General features: G+C 52.2%; 1 protein-coding gene across 1 annotated transcript in view; it reads right to left on the bottom strand.

Annotated features, from left to right (window-relative positions):
* Positions 1-14,858, bottom strand: part of PLCG2 (phospholipase C gamma 2) — a 156,662-nt gene extending 141,804 nt beyond the window's left edge. Inside the window, exons 1-2 of the mRNA XM_055551481.1 lie at positions 14,724-14,858; positions 7,774-8,019 (exon numbers count right to left, since the gene is read on the bottom strand). Coding sequence (XP_055407456.1) covers positions 7,774-7,957 — 184 coding nt within the window. The 5' untranslated portion in view covers positions 7,958-8,019; positions 14,724-14,858. The remainder of the gene's footprint in view (positions 1-7,773; positions 8,020-14,723) is intronic.
* Positions 14,859-16,161: the final 1,303 nt, after the last annotated feature.

Raw genomic sequence — 16,161 nt, 5'->3', positions numbered from 1 at the left:
AGTTGTGTTCGACTCTTAGCGACCCCTCGGACTGCAGCCCACCAGGCTCCTCCATCCATGGGATTTTCCAGGCAAGAGTACTGGAGTGGGGTGCCATTGCCTTCTCTGATGAGCAACCTAGACAGCATATTAAAAAGCAAAGACATTACTTTGCCAACAAAGGTCCATCTAGTCAAAGCTATGGTTTTTCCATTAGTCATATATGGATGTGAAGAGTTGGAATATAAAGCAAGCTGAGTGCCAGAGAATTGATGCTTTGGAACTGGGGTGTTGAAGAAGACTCTTGAGAGTTCCTTGGACTCCAAGGAGATCCAACCAGTCCATCCTAAAGGAAATCAGTCCTGAATATTCATTGGAAGGACTGATGGTGAAGCTGAAACTCCAATACTTTGGCTATCTGATGCGAAGAACTGACTCACAGAAAAGACCCTGATGCTGGGAAAGATTGTAGGCAGGAGGAGAAGGGGATGACAGAGGATGAGATGGTTGGATGGTATCACCGACTCAATGGATATGAGTTTGAGCATGCTCTGGGAGTTGGTGATGGACAGGGAAGCCTGGTGTGCTGCAGTTCATGGGGTCCCAAAGAGTTGGACATGGCTGAGCAACTGGACTGAACTGAATGGCATTTGCAGCAACATGGATGGACCTAGAGATTATCATACTAAGTGAAGTGAGACAGAAAGACAAGTATCATATGCTATCCCTTATATGTGGAATCAAAAAAATGATACAAATGAACTTATTTATAAGCAGAATCACTGACACAGATGACAAGCTATGGCTATCAAAGGGCAAAAAGAGGGTAGCGATAAATTAGGAGGTTGAGATTAATACTATACTATATCAACAAGGACCTACAGTATAGCACAGGGAGCTATAACCACTATTTTGTAATACACTGGGAGTATTGGCTGAATCTTATTTCTGATGGGACACTTGACTGATGGAGCTTGGGAACCACTTTCAGACAATGGATTTTGTAGATGGAAAATGCCGGTGAAAAAACACCTGCTCCACTGTTTCAAAGACACATTGTTAAAATAAGAACTTTGCCAAATACTCATTTTTTTTTAATGGATAAGTAGCTCAAAGATGGATCTCAGAAGAAGGCAAGATAGAGGACAAGCCCATTTCAGCGCCCCTGTTGGGTCCACACTCGTCCCCACTGTAGGGGCTCCAGCAGGCACATCTGGCTCCCAGCTAGCCAGGCACCTCTTAAGCGTCCTGCCCTTGGCATCTCAGCACCGGGCAGGGCACGTCCTCTGTGAGAAGAAGGGATCAGTGCCTTCCCTCTTGCTGTAACAAAGGCTGAGCGAGGCTGTCCTCCTTCGGTCTGCAGCAGGGTGCCCCACTACCCCATACAGAACTCAGACATCTCTAAGATCACACAGGAGGAAAAGGCAACGCAGAACAGAAGACATGAGACTCCAAAAGACAGGTAGAACGAAAGCAAACTGGGGCGCTGCCTTGGTCATGTCACCGAGTCTCCCAGGACTCAGTTTCCTCATAAATAAAGTGGGTATGGTTCCTGCTCACAGGGTCACTGTGAGGATTTAAAGAGCAGTGACGCGTGATGTATCCACACAGAGACTAGGACACGGAAAGCACTCAGAGGCGGCCCTCATCACCAACATCATCATCACCATCGTCATCATGCACTTATTATTAGGCAGGCAAGCCAAGAGCCTAACACTAGGGAAGCAGATCAGCCCCTGTTTGTGAGCACCCCTCACTCACAGACAGCCACCACTTGCCAAAAATAAGCAGATAAAGAAAATGTGCACATGCAGAAGTGAAAGCCTGAGAACTGAGCCCATCCAGTCAGATGGACATGGTCCACGCCTCACAGCTGGCTCATCACACAACCAGCCCCGTCCACACCCCACGGGCAGGCGGCACCACTGTGGCTCCTGGGACACGTCCCAGGCCACGCTCCCAAGCGGACAAGGTACCAGTGGACCCCAAAGTTCACCTCAGCAAGGTGCTCCGGCGGACTCCCTTCTAGTCGGAGTCTGCTCCCCTAGCGCCCGGAGGGAAAGAAAAACCAGAGAGGCAGGACTTCCAGCACAAGCTCCCACCCCACACCCAGAGACTAGCAGGAGGCCCACACAGGAGGGAACCCAGTGTACCATCCTGCCCAGCGGCCTCGGAAAGTCAACAGGAGAAGGATGGCCAAGACGTGAGTGTCCGGCTGAAGTTCATCTTCTTTGTCAGAAGCCAGGCCTTGGGACTCCTACTGTTTCAAATATGCACCTTTTATATACAGGTAAAATATATAAATACATACAAAAACATACTTAAATAAAATCCACTGCTTCTCACCCTTATCTCATTGACTGCCATCTCACTTGACCAATAAAGAAACTGAGGCACAGACAGGTCAAGCAAACCTGCCTCGGATCACACAGCTCCTAGGAGGTGGTGGAGCGGAGATCTGAACTATGAGCCTGGACCCAGAGTCCAGGTGTCCTCGTGGTCGTTTGGCACCAAGGCGGCTCCTGTCAACTTTCTCCCCACCTGAGCAGGTCTCATTTTCTCCAAGAGGAGATTCCCCATTCTTTGAACCTGAGCTGGCCCCGCAGACCTGAACAGGTGACTTTCTCAGGCTAGGTCACAAGAAGCCCTGTGACTCTTGGAACACACATCCCGGGGGGACACCAGGCACCGCGTAAGGAGCCCGATGACCCTGGGACTGCTATGCAGTAGGTGCTCAGCCAACATTTTCAGCTGAGCCCGGGCTACCGGCCATCATCACCACAGCACCAGACACAGAAGCAAAGATTCTGGAAACTTCCAGACCAGGGGCCATGCCAGCCGAGTACCACCTCAGTCCAGGCCACAGAGAGAAGAACCACCCAGCTGTTGTTGCTGATGTTCAGTCACTAAGTCGTGTCTGACTCTTTTGCCACCCCACGGACTAAAGGCCACCAGGCTCCTCTATCTGTGGGATTTCACCTGTTTCCCCCAGAACAGGGACCCCATCCCTTCCTCCTCTCTCTTAGCAAAACTGGGGGCCCGGTATGATGGCAAATATGGGCGTGGCACTGCACACGGAACAGCTCCGTCATGACACGGTCCAAGGGGGAATGTGTGACATTTTACGGTTCTAAGCAAAGCAAACACATGACTTCAGACCAAGGTTTTTTTAATTTTTCAGGAAGAAATACACTTTTTCTTCTTCCTTTTTAACAGTTTTTTTATTTTATATGGCTGTGCCAGGGCTTAGTCGTGGCATGTGGGATATAGTTCCCTGACCAGGAATTGTGCTTCCCAGGTGGCTTAGTGGTAAAGAATTTGCCTGCCAACGCAGGAGACTCAGGAGATGTGGGTTTGATCCCTGGGTGGGGGAGATCCCCGAAGAAGGAAATGGCGATCCACTCGAGTATTCTTGCCTGGAAAATCCCAAGGACAGAGGAGCCTGGCAGGCTACAGTCCACAGGCTTGCAAAGGAGCTGGACACAGCTTAGCAACTACACAACAACGACAACCCCCGCATTGAGGTGCAGAGTCTTAGCCACCGGACCACCAGGGGAGTCCCCAGGCCAGGTGACTAACCTTATAATTCTATACTGGATAATTATTTGGGGTGGGGGCTGTCCTATGCATTGTAAGATGTTTAGCAGTACCCCTGGCCTCAACCTGCTAGATGCCAGAAGCAACCCCCTCCAAATAACCAGGACTAAAAGTATCTCCAGGCATTGTCGAATGCCCCCGCATGGGTGGGACGGGATCGCCCGGCACAGTGAGACCCGTGGGCGTCTGCCTTCACCCAGGCCCACACAGGAGGCTGTGACACCTGGCCAGAGGCCAGAGGCCACCTGCCAGTGACCCCAGAGCCACACACGGGTGCTGTCTTCTGCAGACCCCACAGTAACCTGCAGGCTCCTGCTGACTCAGACCCCTAAGGCAACACTATAGCCAGGGCCCCCAGGACACCACCTCTATATCAAGAGGCTGGAAATGAGGTGCTGAGTGGCCCCGTCCAGGGCTCAAAGGCCTGTTCTCTCTAGGTGGTCAGGGGAGCACCTTTTTAAAGCAATTTACCCCCAAATCGGCTTCTGTGTCACTTTACAAACACGACACAGCCATCTCACATAGGCTCGCGAGTGCAGTTCAAAAACACAAAGGTGTTCACACCACCCCTCGGCTGAAAACCCTTCAGTGGAGCCCTACTGCTCTCCAGAGAAAGTCCAAACACCTAAGCAAGACTCTGCTGCCCCGGACAGGCTGGCCGCCGCTCGTCACCCACAACAACGGCAAAAGCAAAAGCAGCACTTCGCACCGGTCCAGGGCTGCGCACCGTGCTCAGCCTTCTGATCCAGCGACTCACCTGTTCATTCGCAGCGGTGACACTGTGCGTGGACAGCAATATCGTCCCCGTTCTGCAGACAGGAGAACCGGATCTCAGCAGGGGATGGAACGTGCCTACGCTCACGTGGCCAAGCTCATCAAACCCTGCTGGGGTCAGGCTCCACGCTGCCTGTACCTAATCCAACAGTGCAGGCTCTGTGAGGACTGGGGCTAACTCAATGACTGCCGTATCTCCAGCACCTAGAATAGTGCCTGGCAGAGCAGGCATTCAAATGTGGATAGATGGAAGGAGGGAGGGAAGCTACCGGTGAAGAAAAGCAGGAAGGCTGGAAGGAGGGGAGGGTGGAGGGGTGGGAGGACGAGGAGTGGGAGGACGGGCGGGTGGGAGGACAGGGGGGTGGGAGGACGGGGCGAGGGGTGGTGGGAGGACAGGGGGTGGGAGGAGGGAGTTGCTAGCGCAGTACCTACCAAACCTGGCTAGCTACCAGGATCACCTGGGGAGCTCATTAAAATACTGAATCCCAACCACCCTGGTGAATGACAGTCATCTTCAGCCACCCCAAGGAGGAGGAAGAACTGCTCTTAGGGATAACCGGGGAGAACCATAGGGTGTGGATTTCAGGAAGCAAAACCGTGTCTCACAACCATCAGGACCGTCAGGAGAAAGCTCCAGAGGCCTGCACACCTTCAAATGCCCCTCACCAGGTGTTTATGGCGCTCGGCCAGCTGGCCGACAAGGGCCGGCCATCCGCTCTCAGTGCAGCGGGGCACCTGTGTTTACTGTTGGGTCCGTCCTGCCCCTGCAGGCCCCCACCCCCGCCCCAGCTGCCACAGGTCTCTGGGCCACCTGGGAGGTCGTGAGTCCAGTGTAAACAAAATCAGGGGGAAGGTCGGGCACTGTCAAAGCAGGCCCTCTGGCTCAGTGCTGTTGGAGGTCATCTTGGCTCCAGAGTCAGGAGAAACCTTTTGGGAAGCTATTTAGTCTCGCTCATGATAAAAGAAACCAAACGAAGAGCCATGTCACACTATCAGAGTCCACCTGTGAACCACCAGGTTCAGAACCCCATGGCAGTGTGGGAGGAGATGTGGGGAACTAGAGGGGCCCCCACCACCTCAGGAGCTTCTACGGGATGTGATCCAACCGTCCTTTAAAGTTAAAAATAACTCGTGCCCTCTAACTCAGAAATTACACATGGAGGACACTGTCCTTCAGATAAACCCAACCTGCGTGCATGAAAGAATAAAGCAAAGGTGACCCCCACACACAGCTGGTGGAAATGTAAAATAGTGTGGCCACTTGGGAAACAGTCTGGGGGGTTCCTAAAATGATCAAACAAAGTTCCTGCATTGGCTGAGGAGCAGCCCTACCCCTGGGCATACACCCAGGAGAAACGAAAACACACAGCCGCACAAAAATTCATTCACGAAAGCTCACAGCGGCAGGATTCATACCCGCCAAGAAGAGCAAACAACCCAAATTTCCATCAGCAGATGAACGGGTCAACAAACTGTGGAATATTTGTAGAACGGAATATTACCCGGCCACGTAAAGGAATGAAGTCCTGAGACACACACAACACGGATGGATCGTGGAAACGTGGGAAACGCTCTGTTAAGAAGCCAGTCGCAGAAGGCCACACGCTGTGTGATTCCTTTCATAGGAAGTGTCCAGAACAGGAAAATGGAAAGGAGATGAGAGGCTGCTTAGGGCAGGAGAGGAGGAGGAGGGCCAGATGGATGGCTGCAGGGTACAGGGCTTCTTTTAGGGGTGATGAAACGCTCTAAAACTGTGGTGGCCGCACATACCTGGGAGTATATCAACCTGTGAATGGATGAATTATAAGGTATGGGAATTGTATCTCCATAAATCTGCTAGCAAAAGAAGAGAAGAATCCATGTACAGCTAATAGCAAAAGACTGGAAAAATCCAAAGCGTCCATCTCTAGGGGTTAAACTGTCACGCTGTAGCCAGAATGCTATGTGGCGATGAAAGGAAAAGGCAGATCAATATGCTGATAAGAAACCACCTCAATGGTTAACTACCAGGGGGCTTCCCCTGGTAGCTCAGTGGTAAAGAATCTGCCTGCCGGTGCAGGAGACACAGATTTAATCTCTGATCCAGGAAGATCCCACGTGCCTCAGAGCAACTAAGCCCGTGCACCATACCTATACAGCCTCTGCTCTAGAGCTGGGGGCCACAACTACTGAAGCCCGTGCCCCAGAGCCTGAGATCCACAGCAAGAGAGGCCACTGCGAGGAGAAGCCTGCACACCACGGCTAGAGAGTGGCCCCAGCTCGCCACAGCTAAAGAAAGGTCCAGGCAGCAACGAAGACCCAGCACAGCCAAAAATAAAGAAGTAAATAAAAAATGTTTTAAAGAAAACTATTAAATTAAAAAAGAGATCGAAGTGCAGAAGTATGTGCAGTAGGTACTTATTTGTGTAAAAAAGCAACAGACAACATACACATCACACAAGCACAGAATACATCTGGAAGACCACAGAACCTGGGCAGGAGCTGGCCTCTGGAGCCTGGGGTGGGACTGGGGAAGAGAGACATTTATTTCTGAATTGTCTGATCTTTCCCCAAGTGTAGCTGAAACTCCAGTACTTTGGCCACCTCATGCAAAGAGTTGACTCATTGGAAAAGACTCTGATGCTGGGAGGGATTGGGGGCAGGAGGAGAAGGGGACGACAGAGGATGAGATGGCTGGATGGCATCACTGACTTGATGGACGTGAGTCTGAGTGAACTCCGGGAGTTGGTGATGGGCAGGGAGGCCTGGCGTGCTGCGATTCATGGGGTCACAAAGAGTCGGACACGACTGAGCGACTGATCTGATCTGATGCTTTAATTTCTCAATTTAAAAGAAGTCAATAAAAACTCATTAAAGCAAGTCTCTGCAACTGTACATTGCTTAAGTCTCCAGACTCTGAGGGAAAAAGGGGGCTTAGGAACTTGAGGATCTGAACCCACTGCCCAATGTAAGGGGGAAGGAAAAAAGAAGCCGCCTCCACTCGGAGCAGAGCTTCACTGGAGGGCTCCACACACTGAGCGATGTGCTCCGTCCACATGGAGTAAAGCACAGGCCTCTCGCTCTGCTGTCTGCACTAAAACACACATCTGGCTACCAAGCGGTGACTTTCCACAAGCTCTGGCCAGTGAGCCCTCAAGAGGGCACACAGCTTGACCATCAACGCAGACCGAACGGTCCCCGACGCCGTGAGATGGTGCGCTCAGCCCCCAGCAGCCCAGGCGAGCTGTCTGGAGGTCATTTCCAAGCTGGCCCACGCACGCCTCCGCTCCTTCACCAGAGCTTTCCTGGCCGACATCCCCCACCTGCCCCAAACCCCATCAGAGCCCCAGACAAAGCGACGCCACTTTTCCTTTTCAGAAGAAGGTGTCGAACCAACGAGAGCTGCAGGCCCGCTGCCCGGGCGGGGAGGTGAGAGGTACTCACGGAAGCCCTCGATCTTGTCGGCCGTCTTGCTCCAGGCCACCTGCCGCGTCTCCATGATCACCTGGACGGTCCTCCGCTCCGGGGTGGACTTGCGGAAGCTGAACACGGTCATGACGGTGCCCAGCTCCAGGGCCCGCTTGATCTGACTCTTCTCGTACTCCGGGAGGGTGTCCACGTTGGCCATGGTGCTCGCCGTCGTCTGCTGCCCAGCGCGGGAGGCGAGAAGGAAGAGGGTGAACAAGGAGGCTGGAGGGAGGAAGCAAGGGGGAACTGGTTTCAGTTAACTGAGCGGGCTTCAGTTAACAGGAGGAAGCTTCAGAAGCCAAAACCCCGTCTCATGCCCATCAGGATGAGCTTGGGGAGAAGGTGCTGGCGGCAGGGGGGATCACCAGCTGCTCAGACGTTTAAATGGAAGCAAGGTGTGGGTGGAGCCCTTCATCTCAGTGACCCAACCGTTATCCCGGCTTTGAATAACCAAATCACCCCAACCTGGCCGCCACCTCTCCCTCCCCACGCTGCTTTATGCTGTAGAATATTTGAATAGCCAAAGAAGCCCAGGCTGGCTCCTGTCCCCAACCCTGACACCCCACCCAGAGACTTCGAACCACCCCTTTACTTCCCGAGTGGAGCCGGGAATAGAGAAAAAACCTCCCAAATGGGTCCGTGGAGACCTCTGCATGGAAATGGAGCAGAAAGGGCAGAACACAGCAGGGCCCGGCAGTCCTGCGTGGAGGCTCCCGCTGACCGTGTGGCCCTGGGGAGCCCGACTCTGACCAGGACAGTCAGGAAGCCACCAGCGAAGCACCTGGTGTGCAGCTTGGCTTCCGGGGGTGTCCCTGGTGACCCCTCATCCTCCTGAACAGTCAGAGCTTCCCAGAGAGGTGCCTGGGCCCCAGATCTCAGAGCCTCCCTTGTCTGGCTCCTCTCACGCCCGCATCTAGCCCACCAGCAAACCCAGAAAGCAGTGGGTCTCCCTGCTTCCCTGCTCCCTCCAGGGATGTTATACACGTGGGTCACTCTGGCCGCCTGCTCCCACCCCAGACCCTGGAGTGAACTCTCAGACCAGGAATCAAAAGGATGCTTTAAGAAGAAGAGTGGAAGGGGACGTAGGCATACCTACGGCTGATTCATGTTGATGTATGGCAGAAACCAACACAGTATTATAAAGCAATTATCCTCCGATTAAAAATAAATGAATTAAAAAAAAACAAAACAAAAGTGGGACTTCCCTGGTGGTGCAGTGGATAAGACTCCACCTGCCAACGGAGGGAACACAGGTCAGGCTTAGCTCCTGTTACTGTCCACCGTTTCCTGTATCTTTTCTCCCCCTTTCCCACTCAGTCTTCATATATATATATATATTGGAGTATCACTGGTTTACAATGTTGTGTAAGCTTCTGCTGTACAACAAAGTGAATCAGTCATGCGTGTACCACACACTGGAGGAGGTGGCGAGCCATCCGGTGTTCTTGCCTGGGAAATCCCATGGACAGAGGAGCCTGGCAGGCTGCAGTCCACGGGGTAGCACAGTCAGACAAGACTGAGAAGGCACAGGTGTGCATATACTGTGTATCCGTGCCCTTTAGGCCCTCCCTCCCACCCCCTACCCCACCCCAGCCCTGGAGGCCAGCACCGAGCTCAGCTCCCTGTGCCCCACAGCAGCGTCCCACGAGCTGCTCATTCCACGCGTGGTAGGGTGTGTACATGTCAGTGTCGCTCTCTCAGTGCGTCCCACCCTGCCCTTCCTCCCCCGTGCCCACAGCCATTCTCTACACCTGCGTCTCTATCCCTGTATCTTTCTTATCTCGTCCCCACCTCCAAACCCCTTTAGGCTCCCACAGTTCTTACTTTGCAGAGAAGCCGGGTGTTCAGCCAGGGCTGCCTGGGCCTCCCCACAGCCTCAGTGCCAAGCTGCTCCAAATCAGGGCCTCAGTTGTTTCAGCTGTATAATGGGAATAACACCACCCTCGAGGGGCGCTGGATGGACTAGACCCCACAATGTTTGTACAGCCCCCAGTCAATCCTATAGGAAATCAACCCTGAATATTCACTGGAAGGACTGATGCCGAAGCTCCCAATACTCTGACCACCTGATGTACTGAGCCAAGTCACTGGAAAAGACCCTGATGCTGGGAAAGATTGAGGACAGAAGGAGAAGGGGATGACAGAGGATAAGAACTTGGACGGCATCACCAACTCAATGGACATGAGTTTGAGCCAACTCCAGGAGATAGTGAAGGACAGGGACACCTGGCATGCTGCAGTCCACAGAGTGGTAGAGAGTTGGACACGACCGAGTGACTGAACAACAACACAAACAGCATCTAGCAGGGCCTCCGATGATATTAATCGGCCAGCTGATCAAAGCGTTAACCAAGGGTCACCTCCACGACAGGCACAGAGAGTGGACTCGCACGCAAACGAGGGGTGAGGCCCAGGCCCGGGCCCTGTCCTTTGCCCCCTTTTCCCTCCACCCACAGCCAGGGGCACCTCCCAGGTGTGCTGACAGCCTAGCAATAAAGTCATGAATTACACCTGCTCTCCACCCATCAGGAAACACCAGCTCCATGATTCTGCAGAAGCAGAGACGTGGGGGTCTCAAGGGAGCAGCAGGAAGGGGTCCCCAGCTGAGTCTAAGGTGAGGCTGGGAACTTAACAGTGCTCAGAGGAAGCTTCTAGGGGAAGACAGCATCTGAATCCAATCTTTAAAAGAAATGAAGCGGGAGGGATGGTGCTCTAGTCCGAGAAACTGGCTAAAACAAAAGCCCGGGGGCCAAGGGTGTGCAGGAACCCTGCCTGATCCAAGCCTCCCGCCTCACCACCCCCTATTCCAGGTCAGGGGACGAGCAAGGGGCCTGAGGCCGGTCTCCGCCCTGGAAAACCTGCTGTTCATTGGCCCTCCCGGGTGCCTGCACCTGCCGTATCGGATTCATCTCATTTATCTTACAAATACTGGCGCTGCAAACTCAAGGCCTGGGAGGTGAAATCACGTGATCAAGGTCAGGGAGACACGTGGCAACATCAGGATGGGAACCCCGGTCTGAATCCCATGCCCCTGCTCCTTCGGCAACCCCCTTCTGGAATTCACAATCTGGTCAGATAGTAACTAACCACACAGAGATGTCAAAGGACTCGTCCAAGGTCACACAGCTGCAAAGTGTCAGAAGCAGGACACAGCTCTTGAGTTCCCCACTCCCAGGTGCAGCAGGGCGCAAATAGGAAACACACCGCCTCTCACAACACTGCCACTTAAACCAGCCGACCTGGAAGCACAACCCTTGGTTCTTTCTGACTCTGGGAAGGCCCTGCACTAACCTTCCCAGGATTCTGGTCACTCCCCATTCAGAAGCCCAGTGGACTGGCTCAACCATAAACATCAAGTCTCTCATGTCCTTCTCTAAGAACCAGGAAAGCATCCTTACGGCCACAAGATCCCTGGAGTCAACTACTAAAATCCACCAGCTCCCAACTCAGGCTTTCAGGGTTCAAGGCTTCAGCAACTAAGACAAGGTCTCCAAGACCTTGACCCCAGAGGAGGGCACTAGCCATCACCGGCAACTTCTATTTTGCTTCTGCTTTCAAAAAAAAAAAAAAAAGAAATAGGCTTGAAATCCCTTTCTTGTTCCTGTTTCTCATCCTCCCTGGGTAATTTTATAAAATGACTTATGGTGTTAAATACAAATGAGGCCGAGATTTAATAAGATCCTACTTTTCATGTTCTCCTCTTTGAAATAAACTTCTGGGAAAGACAAATTATCATATGACATCGTTTTTATGTGGAATAAGGGACAAATGAAGTCATCTACAACGCAAATAAAGAGTCACAGATGTGGAAAACTTATGGTTCCTGGGCAAAAGGGGAGCATAGATTGAGACTGGTATTGACACACACACACTACTATACATAGAGGAGGTAACTAATAAGGACCTACCGGATAGCTCAGGGAACTCTACTCAATACTCTGTAATGACCTCTACGGGAAAGAATCTAAAAAAGAGTAAATATATGTGTGTGTGTGTGTATATATATATATATATATATATATATATATATATATATATGGGCTTCCTCAGTGGCTCAACTGTAAAGAATCAGCCTGCAAGGCATGAGACATGGCTTCGATTCCTGGGTCGGGGAGATCCCCTGGAGGAGGGCATGACAACCCACTCCAGTGTTCTTGCCATGGAAAATCCCGTGAACAGAGGAGACTGGCAGGCTACAGTCCATAGGATGGCAAAGAGTTGAGACAACGGAAGCGACTGAGCACACGTAACACATGTGTATATATATAACTGATCCATTTTGCTGTACGGCAGAAACTAACACATTTTAAGTCAACTATATTCCAATAAAGATTAAAAAAAAAATAATGCAAGGACCCAGAACCAGGAAACAGAAGAGTTTTCTTCTCTTCAAGGCTCTCTGCACACGTCAGAGCAGGGCAGGATTTCATACAAAATCCCACAAGACAATTCTCTTGGACATCCGGCACAGTCGCACCCCTGAGATGACAGCCCCTCTGAGGGCAGGAGGGGTGTTATCACTGATGTCACCCCACCTGCAGAAACAGGGTGACTCATATTCTCACTGGAGGAACTCGGCAGGGTCAGCCATGGCAGGTACAGGTGTGCCTTAGTTGCACTTTTTTTTTTTTAGGGCAACCTGCGAGCATCTATTAAAACGTAAAACATGCATCTGCTTTGATCCAGCATTGTGCTGAAAAATGCACAAAAATATCTATAAGAGGAAAGAACAGGAAACAATTCAGCTGCTCATGAATGGGTTGGGGGGGGCGGTATCCCTTACATGACGGGACACACACGTTAAAGAATTGTTGTTTAGCTGCTCAGTCGCATCTGACTCTTTTACGACCCCACAGCCTGTAGCCCGCCAGGCTCCCCTGTCCATGGGATTTCACAGACAGTAATACTAGAGTGGGTTGCCATTTCCATCTCCTGAGGATCCTCTTGATCCAGGGATCAAACTCATGTCTCCTGAACTGGCAGGCAGATTCTTTACCACTGAGCCACCCGGGAAGTGAAGTGAAGTGAAGTGAAGTGAAAAGTCACTCAGTCGTGTCCAACTCTTTGCGACCCCATGGACTGTAGCCTATCGGATTCCTCCGTCCATGGGATTTTCTAGGCAAGAATACTGGAGTGGGTTGCCATTTCCTTCTCCACCAGGGAAGCCCACAAAGAATGTTCAGTAGCTACTGAAAAGGAGGAGGAAGATTTACAAGTACTGTGATCTGGAAAGATTTGTGAGGCAGATGAAAAAGAGTTATAAACTAATAAATATTATTACATGTTTAAAAAGGCTGTCTGTTGCCATATGTGAAATAGATCATCAGTCCAGGTTCAATGCATGAGACAGGGTGCTCAGGGCCAATGCACTGGGATGACCCTGAGGGATGGGATGGGGAGGGAGGTGGGAGGGGGGTTCAGGATGGGGGACACATGTACAACCGTGGCGGATTCATGTCAATGTATGGCAAAAACCACTACAATATTGTAAAGTAATTAGCCTCCAATTAAAATAAATAAATTAATTTTTTAATGATTTAAAAAAAAAAAAAAGGCTGTCTGCTTATAAACCTAGGAGGAATGGTTATTTTTGGAGAGTCGGAGAAGGTAAAGGGTCTGACCATCAGCTTATGACTGATTTAAGTGCTAACATAATGGATGAGCTTTTCTGCTTTGAGTTTTTAGCGTTTTCTAAGTGAAGACACAGTTTCAAAAGTTTTCTCATCTTCAATTTTCTACCAATTCCACTCAGCCCAAGGGCTATTTATGGGGGTCCTGGCTTTGCCTCCTCCAGAGGAGTTTCACAAGCTTGGGGGGAAGGGGGTGGGTATCATTAGGCAATTTGAGCATCAGGGAACCCTGCAGTGGTACACACTGGGCATTCGTCTCTAATAAAAAGAACTGCCTAGGATGGCCAGGGACTCAAGACTGCCTGCAAGGCTGTATCGCGGATGCTGGCCAGGGCCCCCACGCAGGGCCCTTAACCAGAGGGTCAAGAAGTGGCAGATAAGCCCCAACTCTGCATATAGCCCTGGGATGCAGGCCTGGGTGGCCCAAGTATCCAGGGGAAGAAACTGGGGCTCAGAGAGTCTTCGACGTGCCCAAGGTTACACAGCTGGAACCGAAATTCTAATTACGTTGACTGACAAAGCCACCTGTTTCCCTTGCGCGTCACCCCCACCCGCCCACCCCACACTTTCTTACTCTAGTTCAAGATCAGGGTGCTAGAAGAGCCATCCCAGGCCCCCTCTGGAATCCAGCTGCCAACACCCCCTCCCCCGGAGTGCACACCGGGCTGTCTTTCCCTCGAATTCTTCCGCTGTGGGGGTAACCACCTCTCCACGATTCCACAACATAACCAAAAAAACGCACAGTCGCACAAACATAATTATGCACACCACTGTGTGGCAGGACAGGGAACTCTGGATCCCCCGAGAACTCTGCAATCTCTCAGGGCAAGGGGCTGCGCCTTCCTTGGTATCGCTCGCCACCCACCCAGCCGCAACCACCTGTGTAGTGCGAGGAAGTGCCAGGGGCCGGCCGGCGCCTGGAGTCCACAAGCCCTGGGCACAGAGGTAGCCAGGAAACACGCCCGACTCCACGCGGGACCCCCCAGGGCCACCGGAGCCTAGAACTCAGGCGCTGGCGCGAACCCCCGACCGCAAGCCGCGCCGCTTCCTCCGGTTCCCATTCAAAGCCGGGCTGCCCCGGGGCATCAACCGACCGAGTGGCGCCGGTCCGGGGTGAGGAAGTGGCCGTCCCCGCCCGGACGCTGGGCACAGAGAGCGGGGGGCCGGGCGGCGCGCCCCACCCCTGCCCGCGCCAGCTGCGCCCCACGCAGGACCCCCGCCCTGGACGCGGCTTTCCGGGCGCGCGTGCCCCGGGCGCACGTCCCCCGGGCGCCCCCGCCCGACCCGGCCACTCACCTGGCCGCGCCCCCGCCGCGGGTCCGGGCTCCGGGTCCCGCGCGCAGCCGCCCGCTGTCCAGACTCCGGGTACTCCCTGCCGCGCACGCCCTCCGACGCGGGCGCTGCTACTTCTCCTTCGGCCGCGGCCACGCGCCACGTGACTCCTCCGGGGCCGCCCCCTGCGCCCCGGCCCGCCCCACCCCCGGCCCCGAGGCGGGCCCAGCGCCGCCCTTTGCTCAGAGCACCCGGGGCGCCGCGTGCTCCCTCCCCGAGGGCGGGCCAGCCTCGGGACCGCGCCTCCGCGGGCCGAGGAAGAAACTGAGGCTGCGGGAGGGGATCCACCTGCCTGCCCCAGGTCCCTTGCAAGGTGGAGCGACAACGTCCAGAGGGACCAGCATTTATGGAGCGCTTACTGCACACGTGTGCTTACTGCACACATGCATTCAATATGCTCCCCTGTAATCCCCGTGAATTGGCAGTTCATGGTCCTACTGTGAGATCGTCACTGAGTCTGCGCAGGTGTCTGACCGCCTCTTACTACATGGAGCAAACCACAAATACCCTAAGCTCAGCTTCCTCATCTGTCAGACAGGATCAAAGTCCCAAAAGTTTGTTCTAGGGAACATGGAATACCAAGAGAACGGACCTCTCGTTTTCCCAATGAGAGATTATTTTATGGCACACTCTATAAACTTCTAAGCATATAGATGACACCATCAAGTGCCTAGTGATGGGATTTAGTTGATTCATTGAGCTACACCAAGCCTATTTCAAGTCGCATATTGTATGATGTAACATATTCTTTGAGAAATATTGCTCTTTTCCTCTTTCCTGTTTCATGGAGCTGTTTCATTCAGATCTTTCATATGCATCTTGGACGTGTCCGTTGTGACGAGAGCCAGTCTTTCTATCACCTATAGAGCTGTCAGGACACGTCAGGTTCTACTCCTGAGCCACTTGACTTACAGCATTTTTTTAAAATCTATGAATGTTGCTCTGGCTGAAAATATGATCTCTAACGCCACAGGGCTCATATGCTGACTTTAGGCAAGCTGGACTCATTTTTCACTGCTCCTAGCCCAGGGGTGTACACTTGCTATTTCCTATAGATCACTTATTGCACGGCTTTTTAAAGAAATCCTTGAAACCACTTGAAACCATGGGGCCACCTCCCCAGGAATGATAAATCTGGGTTAAATTTTTTTGCTTTTTTTTTTTTTAAGAACTTCAGTTTGTATTTCCATCAATCCTTTTTATCATTTCTATTTTGGTACATGTTACCTAATGTACATGATATAGTGGTACAACCGCATATGTGTAGAATTTATTATTACAAAGTCCATGTGTATAGTGGACCATGTTAAATTTCTTGCTGATCAGATGAAACTAAAGGCAATTGGCTTTGGAAACCACTGTGGGAAGCCCTGGCTCCTCTTCTCGGTCCAGGCAGGTGCTG

This window comes from Bubalus kerabau, chromosome 17, assembly GCF_029407905.1.
Source record: "Bubalus kerabau isolate K-KA32 ecotype Philippines breed swamp buffalo chromosome 17, PCC_UOA_SB_1v2, whole genome shotgun sequence".
In the NCBI taxonomy this organism is placed as follows: Eukaryota; Metazoa; Chordata; class Mammalia; order Artiodactyla; family Bovidae; genus Bubalus; species Bubalus kerabau.
This window is presented reverse-complemented; position numbering and strand designations above follow the sequence as displayed.